The 16,551-nt window shown below is 37.3% G+C and overlaps 1 protein-coding gene across 4 annotated transcripts in view; it reads left to right on the top strand.

Moving 5' to 3' along the window:
* Window positions 1–16,551, top strand: part of LOC106880959 (glyoxylate reductase/hydroxypyruvate reductase) — a 131,281-nt gene that overhangs the window by 84,734 nt on the left and 29,996 nt on the right. For all 4 annotated transcript variants that reach the window (XM_089360933.1, XM_089360934.1, XM_089360931.1 and 1 more), the window contains exon 2: window positions 33–306. In XM_089360933.1, coding sequence (XP_089217059.1) covers window positions 102–306 — 205 coding nt within the window. In that variant the 5' untranslated portion in view covers window positions 33–101. The remainder of the gene's footprint in view (window positions 1–32; window positions 307–16,551) is intronic.

The raw sequence follows: 16,551 nt of genomic DNA, 5'->3' as shown, positions 1-16,551 counted from the left end.
ATCATTCATCATTTCCTGCTTGCTGACAACAGAAGGTGAAGGTTGAATCTGAGAAAGCAGCGACTTCAAAGAGGAAAGAAGACTCATCAGAAAGAAGGACCATGGCTAACAAGGTGTACATAACACGGAGAATTCCACCTGCAGGGATCGATTTGCTTCGAGAGAAAGGAGTCGAAATCGATTTCTGGGATTCTGACGAAGCCATCCCACACCAAGAATTAGTAAAGAATATGAAAGGCAAAGGTTACACTGGTCTTTTGTGTCTCCTCACTGACCAGGTCGATGCAGAAGTTTTCGACGCTGCCGGTAAGTTGTGTTTATTACTGTTAACAATAAAAATAATTTCTCATCGAGAATCTAGTGTGTGTGTAAACACGCACAATGACATCGTTATGCTTAATTACATGCGCATAGCTTTGTACTATTTTTTCTTCTTCCAATGAATGAAACTTAATGGTGTGTATACAATATGCATGTATGTATTGAAGGCTTTATTTGGTGATTATTTCTCACGTTTTTGCTTACCTCGCATTTTAATATATGTTAGTCGCCTTAGAAAAATTTGTGTCAATATTCGGACCAGAAGCCAGATATTATGTACTTCATTATTTTGTTAACTAAAAAAAAAAACAAAAAAAAAAAACACTCCTGCAATTATCAAATATTATGATTGTCATCTGTTTGGTCAGTGTGGTACAGGATTTTGGTGAGTTACGACAGCATTTAACCGCCTGGACACTCTAATGTCGCTATTCTACATATATTACAACTTAATGTGGAGATAGAAATAAAATCAAAACTTTTCTATTCGCTAATTTCCTTTTATTTTGCTCTATTGCTCTCTAAAAAATCTGTTTTAGCGCTTTAAGGTCACGTATTTAATTATTTTCCTTTTGTACAAAGTATTGGATTTAAAGCAAGTTCGCAGAGAATCAGACGAAAATCCTATATATTTACGAGACTTCGCATTCTTAGTTCAAATCGTCGTCGAAATCAACTTTTACTTTTTCATTCTTTCTGGGGTCGATAAAAAATGTACTAGACATGTACCTGTGTCGATTTCTGTATTGTATTCTTTTTGGGAATGGAATAATTCTGTTTGATTTTTGGTAAAAGGCCAACAGTTTTGAAGGAAGAGACCAGTCGATTCCATTGAAACATGGTACTTTATTTTATCAAACTCCAAAAAACGTGAAAAAAAAAAAAATCCTAAACATTAAGGCACACATATGTTAACTAGATCTTGCTCCTAAGATGTGCTCGTGCGGCAATTATTTATTCTTTTTGTTCTGTTTTGTTTAAATATATTCGCTTTCGTTCCTTATTCAAAGATCAGTATTTCCAAGCGTTACTATTTTTTTGGTGGATGGGGGTAAGGATTACAGTAGTCCTCGTTGGAATACCCCTTTTTAAATTGAAATCGAATTAACTACTCGATACTAGTTAGTGATCTTGGAGGGACTAAACTGCAACTATCACGAGCCAGCGACGGAGCGCCTATGTAGTCGCTTGACGTGCAATAAATAGCAGCCAAATTTTCTTCGGTTGTCATGGAAGAACGCTACATATAATTTGAAAATTTGGTGTGGTCATGGCTGGAGCGGCAATGATTATATATATATATATATACTTTATTTAAAAGCTGCAGAAATATAACAAAAAAACCGTTACTCTAGAGTAACGGTTTTTTTTGTTATATTTCTGCAGCTTTTAAATAAAGCATATTACTCTACCTCTGGTATTTGAATACTCTTTTTTCCACCTTGTTGCACATTTCATGTGCTTACTCCGCTGTATATATATATATATATATATATATATATATCCACTCAATAATGGCTAACTTTAAGCTAAAACCCACAGCTACGACTGTGATGGTGAGCAGTCAACTGCAAAACTGGCACGTCGTGCGGAAAAATTGTTTTTTGTAATGCGCCCCGCTTCTCGAAAAGGGCTGCTCATGCCTGGTCCTGAGGATCTTGCGTTCAAATGTCGTATCAGATATATTCCAATGAAATCGTGTTATCTAATCTATACAGCACTAGAAGTGACTCGAGAACCCAGAGTTTCGTCCCTAGCACTTCTTTCTTTTTTTAGTTTAAGTGCTGTACGAAGATTCTAGACCCTTTATGTAACTTTGCACTTAAAAATTGTTCTCAACTTGGCGCATTGATCTCTTCCACACACGGATATTGAGACCAAGTCCGAATGCTTAGATTATGAGTGGATTCCGCTAAATACCACACCTGGTCCGATAAACTGTGGAATCCACTCCTAATGTAAGCATTCGGACTTGGTCTCAATGTTTGTGTGTTGAAGAGATCAATGCGCCAAGTTGATAATTTTTAAGTGTAAAGTTACATATGGGTCTAGAATTTTCTAGATTTACTTTTAAATCTCTCGCACAATTATCTGGTGTAGTCTTCAATTATATTTTTTGCTTTATCATAACTGAGTGGTGTTGCTTATTTTAATCAGATAATCTTCAAATAGGTTATTAATATTAGTCTAAAATATAGAAGAAAATTTTATACTTTCTACTACAGGGATTCTCTAACTAGGGTAGGCAAGATTTGTAAGAACTGTAGTTTTAAAACAATCACAATCAACTTTTCAATTATGCATCTTGCGATTTACTAAATTCTGGAAGTTTTGTCTTTCTAACATAATTAATAGCAATTTATACATGTCTGGATTACAGTATCCAAATATTTTAACATCTGTGTTCTTCACAAGGGCTACATCAACACAGATATAATGAAAGGATACGTTAGTAAAAAAAAAAAAAGGTTGGCCTCTGTTCAATGATATCACGTACGCCACCGATATAATTACGACAGCCATATACACTACACAATCATATCAACTTCCGCGGTATATTTTGAGGTCTTGTGGATATATATTCAATGCTCTAAATGAGTAGATAGACAGCGACGACTGATGAAGGGTCGTTTCTGTTTACTTGTCCTGTTTTCCATTTTTCTTCTTTTGTTGTTTGCAAATTTAACTCGTTTTCGTATTTCATGTTGTTTACACAGTTGGTGACGTCCAGTACACACACACACATATAGATAGATACATAGATAGATAGATAGGTATAGATAGATAGGGATAGATATATATATATATATATGGATGGATATATATATGTATAGATAGATTAAGTATATATGTATGTATATATATATATATATATATATCTCGAGATATATATGGATGGATATGTATAGATAGATTAAGTATATATATATATATATATATATATATATATATATATACATATATATATATATTTATCTCGAGATATATATATATATATATATAGATATATTTTTTTCATATCATTTTCTAGTTTCAGCTCATGAGCTGTGGCCATGCTGGAGCACCGCCATAGATGTATATAGAGATATAGATATATATATATAGAGAGAGAGAGATATATACATATAAGTCCTTCTTCGAACCCACAAGAGTTCGGAGGGCCGAGAGTTTCGTGCGTTAACGCTAGCTTGGTAAGTGCTGAATGAAATTTATATATATACATGTATATATAAGGCAACAATTTTTGGTGCAAATTTACAAATGAAAGTTTTTTTTAAGAATCTGTTCACTTTGTCTTCCTGTTTGTAATCGAGGAAATAACATTAGTAAACATACCGACTCGCATTCATAGACATTTAAGATAGCTACCAGAGTCATCTGATAAATACCGACAAATAGCTCTGTATTACACACACACACACACACACACACACACACACACACACACACACACACACACACACACACACACACACACACACACACACACACACTCATTAGTGAGAGTAGACACGCGCACACATAGCAATCAATGCGCTTGCACACTCACATACACACTCGTTCTACCCACCCTCTTCCATAAACCACCAGACACTCTCCCTCCCTCCCTCTCTCTCTCTTTCTCTCACACATATCAATGAATGCGCATATATTCTTTCTCGCACACCAACTAATGTACACATTGTCACCCATACATTCTTTTCTTTCCCTTTCTCTCTCTCACACACACACTGTACATAGCTATCATATCACACACACTTGACAGTTCGTTTTTGTTTCGTTATTTTTTTGCTTTTGTTTTACTTTCACTTCCTTTTTATTTTGCTTTTTTAAATAAGATTCTTTGTAATTTAAAAAACACTCACGTAAAGTACCCACTTAGAAATCAGGAAGTCTCTTTGAGGTCATTCGATTTGCTAAAAACTGCAGCCAAATTTCCCTCGCATCGCACGGTATCTTTTTTTTAAAACTCATATCAAATATTGTAGGCACCAAAAAGGTTATGGAAAAGAAAATCTTGTCAATTTCCTTCCTCTAGAGATCTGGGATATCTTGGGCAAGTGTCTTCAACTATAGCCTCAGACTGACCAAAGCCTTGTGACTGGATTTGGTAGACGAAAACTGAAACAAGCCTGTCCTATTTATTTATTTATGTGTTTCAGCCAAGTGGCTGCGGTCATGCTGGTGTTAATGCTTATCTTAAATTTCGGGGTTAATGCTCTTTTCTTTTAGCACAACTTTTTGTTTCAGTCATTTGACTGCGGCTATGCTTGAGCACCGCATTTAGTCGAGAAAATCTACACCAGGACTTATTCTTTGTAAGCCTAGTACTAATTCTATCGGTCTCTTGCCGAACCGCTAATGTTACGGGGACGTAAACACACCAGCATCGGTTGTCAAGCGATGCTGGACACACGCACGCACACACACACACACTCACTCACTCACTCACTCACTCACACTATATATATATATATATATATATATATATATGTATATATATATACATACGATGGGCTTCTTTCAGTTTCCGCCTACCAAATCCACTCACAAGGTTTTGGTCGACCTGAGGCTATAGTAGAAGACACTTGCCCAATGTGCCACTCAATGGGACTGAACCTGGAACCGTGTGGTTGGTAAGCAAGTTACTTACCACGATATTTTTTTAAAATTTGCATTTACTGGTTTTAAACAATGCTAAACATCAAATATGTCGATAGCTTGAAGTAGAGCGAAGGAAGCTTTGGAAAAAGTTTCGAAAGACTTTCCTTCAATTACCAAATATATAGAGAATCTATCGAGATAAAACTTCACATAATTCTTCTGTGTTATTTTTTTTTTTTGTTTATTCTGTAATTGGTACGTTTTGTGCTCCATGTAGATGTGTCTCGAGTTTACCTTGTTTATCTACCTCATGACCTCTCTCTATAAAGTATATTCGAAGCGCACCTTGATCATATGACAACGCGGAATGCTTTTAAGGGATCCCGCAGGCTGCTGTAAAACGAAAAACCTAAATCTCTACAGCCTTGAAAACGGGTGAGGAGGTCACCTTGAATTATATATTTCTAGATATAGAACAAATGAGCTGGTCACGACTGGAATGGTTTTGATCATGAGGCTAACGTTGGGTAAATTATTACCACAATTATATTTTTCCTATATATACATATATATATATGATAGGATTGCTTCAATATTTCAGGGGTAGTCTTGGGTATCTAAGCAACCAAGGGATAGTTAAATCCGAAGGCACTCCTGGAGATATATATGCACTTGCGAGCTTGTATATATGTCTAAGTGTGTGTTATTGCTCTTAAAAATTTTAATTTGTCACTCCCTATTCAACAGGTGCAGTTGCTATGTCAATTATATATATATAAAAGCCACTTGTGTTCATGTACTTGTAAGACACGTTTGTGTTTTGCAGTATGTCTAAGCTGTTAATTGACTCTAATATGCAGAGGAAATCCTATATAACGGCGTCGGAAATTATTTATTGCCTTGGAAAAATGAGTGTGCAATTTCTTCGGATCGGCTTTTAACCCGTTCCCTGTCCTGTGTATTAGTTGTAACACACAGGACTTATTTCCCAGGGGTTCATGCATCATATGATACACATTCTCAATTTCATTTCAATCGCCCGATTGACTTGGGACTTACCGAAGGAAAGCTTTATATTACTCAGAACGTGTAAAGCAAAGGCTTTTCTCAAGTCTGAAAACGAGTATGGACATTTAGGATAAACTTATGAAAAATGCTTTGGACAGGAAAACGTATGCCTTTCCTTTTGGTGTCATTTTCAGTTTTTACCTGAAAATATATAGGGAGTGGGGAAGAATGGGAAGCAACCATCCTCATTTTTTTCATTGCAGATTCGTAATTTATGGTACTTAAAATACACAGATCCAAAGGAATTGCGGATTTTGGCGCACTAGATTATTTCCGACTCTATTCTACAAGAATGCCTTCGTTATTGAAAACTGGCAGTTAGAGCTGTAGCCCCTATATCGACCTTTGTTCGGCAAATCATTCCAGCCGTGACCATCTGGACTTTTGTGATACACCATAACATTTTAAAATTTTATTTTGATTTGAAAGATAAGGCTGCTGTTTCTGAGAGGGCGGGCATTCACGGAAAGGCTCCTTCGCTGTTTCGCTATGTTAAGGGATTGTATCCGTAACCCGGTTACTTACATATGTTCAACTGTACCTAGCTTATTGCTATTGTTCTTCAGCCTCTGATAGGTCCTATTATCAGATTCCAACCTTGACCACCCCGCCTTTGCTTATCTTCTCTTTTCGAAGTCGCTAAAAGATTAACTGCTATATTTAGTGGGTCGAGTGAGGCAGATTTTTCTACACCCGAATGCTCTCGGTTTGTCTCACAAACTCTGATCACTAATTTTGTAGAATGACTACAAAATTCTTGGACAAGCAAACCCTGCGAACTGGTTTCGATTCCCGTTTGATTATAATGCACTTTTTCATTATCAATGTGTACGTGGCTGTCTCTTATATTCTAAATATAGTCAGTTATCGATATCCAACATGGTGATTAAATCGGGTAATTATCATACATTATTCTAATCTTGGTCTACATGTGAATCGGCAAAATATCCCGATAAATGGTGCGACCTTCACCTTGGTTGATTAGCAAATTTCATGTTTGGTGAAATTGTTTAATCTCAAGCCAACCTTGAAGTAGACGTTTCATCGAAGCTTTCCTGGCGTGACCATCGTTTTTTTTGTTTTTTTAAATTTTTTATAGGAGGGAAATCTACAACCATGGAAAGATGGGGCTGTTATTCCTAGCAGGATGCGAAGCCACGTAGAGGTTCCCATATTATTAGTTAAAAAGCTAACATAGGAAGTCATTTAAAACAACCTTCGTCACGCTGATATCTATAACAATGGCGGTCATAACGGAGCCACTGACGTTTATGACCTTGGTGACCTTCACCTTGATCGACACTACAGCTTTGATACAACAGCTGTAAATGCGAATTTACCCATGACCTTTTGATTAGTCATGGAATTATTACTTTTATTTATTTATTTATTTATTTTAGGAAAGTGACGTTTATAACTTTCAGAAACTCCTTGGTTGCTGGTTGGAGAGGAAGTTGCTTGCAACAGTGTGGACTCTGCTAAATGTAGCCTTTTCAAGGTGTTAGTATTAAACCAGGTGATTAAGTATCGATTATTGAATAATAAATAAGTTCATCAAAAGAAATAAATATATACATCATGTGTGTGAGAGTGAGTAAAGCTACACTTTTATTGTTGTTAAGTAAACAGCACTGAAGCAATAGGCTTAACACGTCATCATCGTCACCACCAGCATTTAACACTCACTCTGCCATGCTTGCATGAGACGGACGGAATTTGTTGAGGCAGATTCTTCAGCCAAATGCCCTTCCTCTCACCAACCTTCATTTGCTTCCCAGTAAGGTAGTATTGGGTTGGTGCATAATTATTGCAGCTTTTTTTCAACAAATTTTATTCAAACAATAACAATATTTAACAAAACCTCTTTAAATGATGGTCTGACCGTCTGCCAAGCAAAATTGGAAGCAGTAATTGAAGTAGATGGTGAATATGCTCCGGAATAATCATTTAGAGATGTTTTTGTTGAATAAATTTGTTGAAAACAAGCTGCAGTAATTATGTACCAACCCGATATTTCCTCATAGCTATGCAGGTTTTCACTTGTAAAAACCTGTATGACGGTTATGCACGTTTACAGCCATCATGTGACGTTAAAACTAGACACATACACGCGAGCACTATATGCTTCTTTCAGTTTCTGCTGACCAAATTGATTCACAAGGCTTTGTTCAGCCTATTGCTATAATAGAAGACGCCTTTCCCAAGATGCCATTCACTAGAGCTAAACTTAAAATCCTGTGGTTGGGAAGCAACTTCTTGACTGCACAGCCAATATATGTGAATTGCTGCTGTGTTAAGTGTATTATGTTGGCTGATAATCTATTTATAGTCTGGAGAACAGTACAGAATATAAATGCATTTGAGCTGTGCGTGTAGAACTAGTATGAGCTGACACAATCTTCATTCTTAGTCATATTTTTCTCTTTTATATTACAGCTTGATCTGGCAGAAGGTGGTTGTGCAGTGGCCATGTCAGCACTTTGTGACCAGTGATACTTTTGTGGTTGATGTTTATTTGTGATAAACTGTAGGTCAATGATTGCAAAGAAGGGAGTTTCATTTAGATGACATCACAGAAAAAGAGGTTTGGGTGTAGAGGTTAGTGCAGGGCCTAGTGACAGGGTTGAGTAGCTACCAGATGGATAAGATGGACAGAAGTAGGATTTCTGTGAGCTTTTACTTAGACTGTGGTTATGATGGGGCGCTGCTTTCAGTTTTTAATCAAATGAATTGACCCCTGCTGCCCCCCTTTTTTAAAGCCTGGTAGTTATTCTGTCGGTCCTTTTTGCCAAACTGCTAAGTTACAGGGACATAGATACACCAACTCTGGTTGTCGAGCAGTAATCACACCTGCATGCATGCACGTGCAAAGGGCTTCTTTCAGTTTCCATCTACCAAATCCCTTCACAAGGCTTAGGTTGGCCTGAGGCTATAGTAGAAGATACTTGCCCAAAGTACTGTACAGTGGGAGTGAACCTGGAACCATGTAGTTGGGAAGCAAACTTCTTACCGCACAGCCAGCTCTGCACCTGATTCCTGTGATCTGAGTGGTGAAATTTCTACAAGGTCAGTCTGCTGTGTAGAGCAGGAATTGTAATATTAACAAGAAAAAGCAGTTGAGTGGCAGCAGGTCTGCATGGTGGCGTGTGTTGATAAGCGACACCAGGCCAATTAACTATTAGCTAATTTATAAGGTGTGGCAAAAAAAACCTCCCTGATCCTAACTAATGACTGTAAAAATAATATGTAAGGTTTTTCTGCTGCACCCTGTATGATCTTTATTTTTAACTAATGATGTAGTATTTTCCGATACAAGCACAATATCCAGCACTTACATTATATTGATTGATGTAATAATCTATTAGGTTGCTATGACTGTAGAAGCAATTATGATGCTACACTAAAATCTGGCCTTCAACTTGGTATAATAATAATGAGAATAATGATTTCTTTTATTTGCCACCAGGGTGGAGGATGAGGAAGACACTACAGACATAAAGTGTTGGTTTACATATAATGAAATGACAAAAAATGCTGGTGTGTTTATGTCCCCATAACTTAGCAGTTCAGCAAAAGACTGATAGAATAAGTACAAGGCTTACAAAGAATAAGTCCTGGTGTCGATTTACTTGACTAAAGGTGGTGTTCCAGCATAGCCACAGTCAAATTACTGGAACAAGATATATAAAATATAGTTGTTGGCCATCACTATCATATAGTCTGTAACCTTGGGTGCGAAACTTTGGGTAACTCTATATAATATTTTGTAATATATAACATAGAAAGTATACACTGCATACAATAAAACAAAGAAGGGAAGCATAGTATACAACAGTAAAAAAAAAAAAAAACCTTTATACATGATGACCTTTAGGGATAATCAAGGAACCCTTCGGTGAAAGATTTCCCTGTTCACCAAGGCCTAGTGATCTCTCCAGTTCCTCTTCTCTGACTCAAGGCCTATACTTAGAGCAGTACTATCCATTCTTTCCATTTTTGCAACTTTCCTTTTCAAGGGAAGCTTGGAAAAGTCAATGAGGGCTCTGCCAAAAAGGAATGTCTCTGTCCTTTAACTGTTCAGCCTCGTCCATCAAACAGCCTCTTTTGCCACTGCTACCAGGTAAGGGGAAACTGCCTTAACTGCCCAACTAAAGGAAGGTGGCAGGGGAATCTTCACTATGAACTCTGCTGACAGACAGATCTGTTCCATACATGATAGCTGTTTTGACATAATTCTACAGGTCAGCAATATTTGGATACTGAATGTGTGTGTGTATAATGGTTTTATTGTTCTGTGTGTGTGCCTTGGACAAGCCTGTCTGACAGCACATCTGTACCTGTAGAGTTCATCTCAAACAGGAAGTGCCCCTCAATAGCACTGCCAGGCAAAAAACATCTGGACATTATCCATGGGAGCCCCTGACTGGAAAGTCCTCTGCAATGGGCTAGCCTGTTTGTTTTCGTTTATGCCCAAGGTCTCCTTAAGAACAGTGTTGTACTTCCAGTGGTTTCAAATTTTGGCACAAGGCCGGCATTTTTTTAATTTTTTTTACAGGAGGGTATAAGTTGATTATGACTCCAGTGCATAACTGGTACTAATTTTATTGACCTCTCAGAAGGATGAACGGCAAAGTCAACCTCAGTAAAACTTGAACTCTGAATGTGAAAATGGGCAAAATGGTACTAAGCATTTTATTTGGAATTGCCACCTTAATGATAATCCTTTCTACTATAGGTACAAGGCCTGAAATTTGGGGAGGGTTAAGTTGATTACATCGTCCCCCTCCCCATCCATCAGTACTCAAATGGTACTTAATTTATTGACCCCAAAAGAATGAAAGACATAGTCTACCTCAGTGGAATTTGAACTCGGAATGTAGCGACAGGTGAAATACTACTCAGCATTTTCTCCGGCATGCTAACGATTCTGCCAGCTTGCTGCCATAATAATAATCCTTTCTACTAGAGACACAAGGCCTGAAATTTTGGAGTGAGGGGACGAATCGATTACATTGACCTCCCTCTCCTTCCCTGCTCCAATGTTTCGCTGGGACTTAATTTATTGACCTCAGCTGAATTTGAACTCTGAATGTAGTGACAGGCAAAATACTGCTAAGCATTTCATCCAGCATACTAACAATTCTGCCAGTTCGCCTCCATAAAATTAATAATAATGATAATAATAATAATACTGAACTTATTGTATAGTGCTCAGGTACACTACAATTCCTCAGAAAAAGTAGCCAAATGTGTAGGAACAGTTCATAGAATATGGACAAGTAAACAGTGACGAAGTCCTTAAAAAAGGTGGGGAGCCTCAAGGGTGCTGTTGGTAAATTTCAGGAAGCATGGGAGTTTTAAAAGATGTAGTGTCCTGACAGCTAACATTTGATATGGGTAGTTTATTCCATGCTTCAGTAATTCTGAATATTAAGGAAAAAAAATGTTTCCAAAAGTCATGGGTGCTGTGTTTTTCTATTTTGTAAGCATGTTCACCTGTCCACTTGTGGACTTTTGTTCCAGGGATGTAATAAAAGAAAGACTATTTGAACTAAGAGTCATCTTATGGTCTGTGAGCATTCTTTTATGAAATGACAACACCTTGATGTGTGTGTGTGTGTGTGTGTGTGCTCTCACACACACACACACACACACACACAGATTTGGATATTGAAATATACACGAGTATATTTTTTTGTATAGATTTAAATATATATATGTATATTTATGGATTTTTATATGTATATGTGTATGCACATCTGTTTGTGAAGGTGTGTGTATGTATATATGTGTAAGATTATAATTTGTTAGTGTAATGTAAATTAAACCCAAACTGAACTCCCTGCTAACCTTCAGACTGACCCTCCCCCGCTAGGCTCTACACATCAATATATAAACCTCGCATTCTATTCCACTCTGACACAATTCTCACTCATTTAGTTCATTTCTGCTCTCCAAGGTACACCCTCTTTACTCAATCTTTGCCTTGAAATGGAATATCACTACATTTGTAGAAAATACTTTTCCTGTTGCCTACGCCTCTCTTTCGCCTGGATATTGCCAACAATAACTTCCAGTTGTTCTCAACCAAGTCTCTCTTCTTCATTCCTTCCAAATGCATTGACTTTCCCTACAAGTCTCTCTTTAAACCACCAGCATCTTTTCTAACATATTGTCCCCTTTGTCATTGAGGACATATTTCTCATTCTCCTGTGTCAGCGTCTTCACTACACTGTTCACAATTCTATGGCTTTTGTATACATCACACACGGATGCTGCCAATGAAGAAACAGATTCTTTTTCTGTCTTCAACTCTCTCCATCAACTTATTTTCATCCTCTGTGCAGCCCCAAATCTCTCTCTCACACACACTCCGAATACTTTTCATCTCTTTCTCATCTCCAAACCTAGCCTTTGCCAGACAGAAACTTAGCTTGTCCAAAAGTCTACTTCACCACAACCTTCCATTTTCATAACAAGCTGTCAAAGAACTCTGGTACAAATTTTTTTATTTTAAAGTGATTTAAAATTCCATGTTCATCAGAAATTCATGTCAATTTATGTTTCAAACACTAATTTAGTAATAGTAAAGTTAGTTAACCTTTTTGTTTCAATTAAAATAATGAATTTAATAAACTGACATCCACACTTTACAAAAAGCCCCACTCCCTGGTCCAACAAGCTGACTGATCAGAGCTCTACCTGGTTTATGTTAACCATTCCAGGTAGCACATGTGCTTCAACTTTGGACCCATGTAAAACAGTCAAGCACTTACTGAACCAGCACTGACCCTGTGAACAGAGATCTTGAACACATCCTCCAAGGGAGAGATGCCAATTTTGTCTCTTGTGAGAACAAAAAAGCACAAGCAAATATCCCACCTCACCCCACTTAAATATGAATGGCATTTAAATAAAGTGATTATGATTGTGTCAAATGTTAGACCTAACTTGCACTGAAGATCTCTGACAAAATCTTATCCTTAACATAGTCTTTAAAAAGCAGTCCTGGCTATCTTCTCTCTTTAGGTCTGAAAATATTTCAACTCCCAAATAATTATTGGCACTCTATAAAACTCAGATGCAATCCGCTCTGGCACACCAGGGACAGTGCTCTTGCTGGTAATGGAGATATCTTAGACCTGGCCTGACCAACTCGAATTACTGACAGAATTGAAAGCATTTTGCTTTCTCATGCAATTATTACAATAATGAATGAATGATTGTTGATACAATATGAAATATTGTCTTTGCAAAAACAGTATCTTATTTCCTTTTCATTACAATCTTGAATTTTTTGATAAAATTTTTAAAATGTTTTAAATAAACCCATTTCAAGAAATTATCAAGCGGGCCGCAAGATAAGTCTGCAGGCCGCAAGATAAGTCTGCAGGCCGCAAGATAAGTCTGCAGGCCGCACGTTGCCTGCGGGCCTCAGGTTGGCAGCCTTGTCCTAGACCATGTTCCAAGGAAGGCCGCTCGCATGATTGGAATGTAGTCCCTCGTGGACATTCTCCAGTGCCTGTTTCATTGATATAGGGTCCCTTTCCTACCACTACTATAAATGGTTTCTGTTCCTCAAAGCTAGCTGGGCTCATGTCACTTCTCCTCAGATACACCAATGTTTTAATTGCAGGACAGTATATCTATTTTGAAACTAGGACACAACTTTTCAATTCCTATCTTGCTTCTTGCGGTTATTTAAACATTAGATCCAACCTTACTCTCCAACCTTCTGATCAATGACGTACCAAGCATAACCACCTTGTCATATACCTAAAAGAACATTATCTACACACACCAATATCACCATCATCATCATAAACTTATTGTTTAACTTCCCTGTTAGCATGAGGTGGATAGATGGACAAGAATTGATGAGTTGGAGGACTGCCTCATGCTCCAATTGTCTACTTCAGCACAGTTCCTATGGCTGGATGACCTATTTAATGCTAACCACTTTAAAGTGTACTTGATGTGCGTGCGTGCGTGCGTGCACACACACACACACACACACACACACACCAAAAATTTATATCAGAGTTTTGATGCTAATATCCATTTATATTAAAGTTTATTACTTTAATAAACTTTAATATAAATGGATATTAGTGTCAAAACTCTTATTTAAATTTTTGATATATATAACCAAGGAGATCGATCCATAAGGAGTCTACTTTAGACCTTTGAGGAGAAATCTCTTGCTATATTGGTAACGATTACATGTTTTATCTCACCAATACATTGTGGAGATATCATATGAACACACACATATATATATATATATATAGGTGAGTCTTTAAAGTGTACTTGTTGGGTGCATATATATATATATATATATATTTAGGTGAGTGGCCTGGTGGTTGAGGTGTTGTACTCATGATTGCTAGCCCATTAGTTTGATTCCCGGACCAAGCAGCTCATTGTATTCTTGAGCAAAACACTTCATTTTTCCATTGCTCTGCAGGTTGGAGTGTGGCAGAATCACTGGCTTGTCAGCAGGAATGCTTTATTAAGGTATATCTTCTGGATCACTGGATTTGAGTTCAAATCCCACTTGCCTGAAGAAGTCTAGTCATGGTAGCTGCATTTTCAGTAATCTTCGTGGCAGCAGGGAAGGGCACGAGGCTCCTTCCCATGTTGTGCAGAGAGTGCTGGACAAGGTTCATGTGCACAGGATCCTCTCAATGACAGACTACTGCTAGACTTTATATATACTAGGACTGGTAAGCCAGAGAGCTATACCAGGTTCCAGTCTGATTTGACTTGCTTTCTACAGCTGGATGCCCCTCCTAATGCCAACCACTCCAAAAGTGTAGTGGGCATCTCTTATGTGTCACAGACACTGGCCATGACTATGATTTCACTTGGCTTCACATGTCTTCTCAAGCACAGTAAATTGTCAAATGTCTTGCTTTATATATATATATATATATATATATATATATATATATATACACACACACACATATAACACACACACACACTCTCTCTCTCTCTCTCTCTCCTCAGCATGGCCAGTCTAATGACTAAAACAAAACGAAAGTAAAAAAATATATATATACTCACACATAGTAGTGGCAGGTATCTCTGCCACTACTTCCCTGTTGTATCAAAATAACTCCATACCGTAATGTCATGATTGACATGCGTTACAAACTAATTGACAAATAAAATAGAATCTGTTTATTTTTATTAGTTGACATCACTAATAATTTCTTGGTTATTTGTTCAATCCCAAACTGCAGGATTTTGGCCCTTTCATATTACCAAGACACTGTCAGGGTTTTTAATTCTTAAAGGTACCAAGGTGGAGATCAAATGGAAAGACAGGTTTTTCATATGTTCAGTTTATCTACCAGGTTTAATCCAACGACTTTTAATAATTGATTTTTGAGATACTAGTGATGGTCATGATGAATCTGAGGCTGATAGAAAATTGAAACCTTTTAAATTCAAATGGTAAACTTCAGAAGTTTTCTCTGGATTTTCCTGAAACGACTGACCTCCTGGATGATGAGGCATCTTATTTTTAGTGGTAACTTTTGTGCCATTCCAAAATTTACAATGGAGATTTGGTTGCTATTTCAGCTGGATCTAGCTATCATGTTATGTCTCCCATATACATAAGACATAAAGCATGACCGGCCACGATCGTGGTCATCAGGCTATGATCATGGCCCAGATAGATGCATTTAAATTATGAGTGTTTGTTGGGTCTAATGTCACTCAAATGCTCTGATACCCACCAGAATGCAAGAGGACTAATAGTTCAACTAATGACTTTTTAGATGATGCAAAACTTGCCACCATTATATACTAAGAAGATATTTTAACTGTTTTTTGTTTTTTATGTGTGCATGGTAGTCTCATTTTTCATAAGATGTGCTCAGCAGTCCATACTATGTAAGTGCAAATCCCAGTGCTTTATGGGTAAAGAGATTTGGTTGCTATTTATTGCAGATTGAAATGTCCTACAGATGCTTCTACATTGGTCTGTACAAACATATACATATACAAGGCAGTAAAGTATCATAAAGCTATTATTTCTCTTGGGTCATGAATAAAGTAGTGGAGGATTTGAAGTATGGTTTCTAACACTTGTAGTGGGAAAGGTGTAGCAAAAGATGTTGAGGTAGCAGATGAGATAGGCATGTGGATGATGTCAAAGTAAAACAATGGGAAAGTATTGGATTGCAGTTTAAATAATTTATAAAACACTTGCATTTACTTGTATACACCAAATATTTCACTACATCACATTACCAACTTGCTTCAAGCTGGTCAAGAAATTAATAGGGTAAGTACTGTCGTTGTGATAGGGTAGAACCGGACATGTTTTGTGTCTGTGTGTGCGTTGGTCATTCAGTGGTGTGTTTGTTCTGCGAGTCATTCAATGGTGTCTTTATGTTCTGCGAGTCATTCGGTGATGTCTGTTTATGTTCTGCATCTGCTACTGTCATTCATGTTGAATATCTGGATTTGTATTGCCTGCTTAACTGGCGAAGTTACTTGTTGGCTGTCCCTTGATGGATTGCTGTATTTATAATGGTCATG

Source organism: Octopus bimaculoides, chromosome 12 (assembly GCF_046866305.1).
Source record: "Octopus bimaculoides isolate indiv1 chromosome 12, ASM4686630v1, whole genome shotgun sequence".
Classification (NCBI taxonomy): domain Eukaryota; kingdom Metazoa; phylum Mollusca; class Cephalopoda; order Octopoda; family Octopodidae; genus Octopus; species Octopus bimaculoides.
Note: the sequence above shows the minus strand (reverse complement) of the source record. Positions and strands in the feature narration are given on the sequence as shown.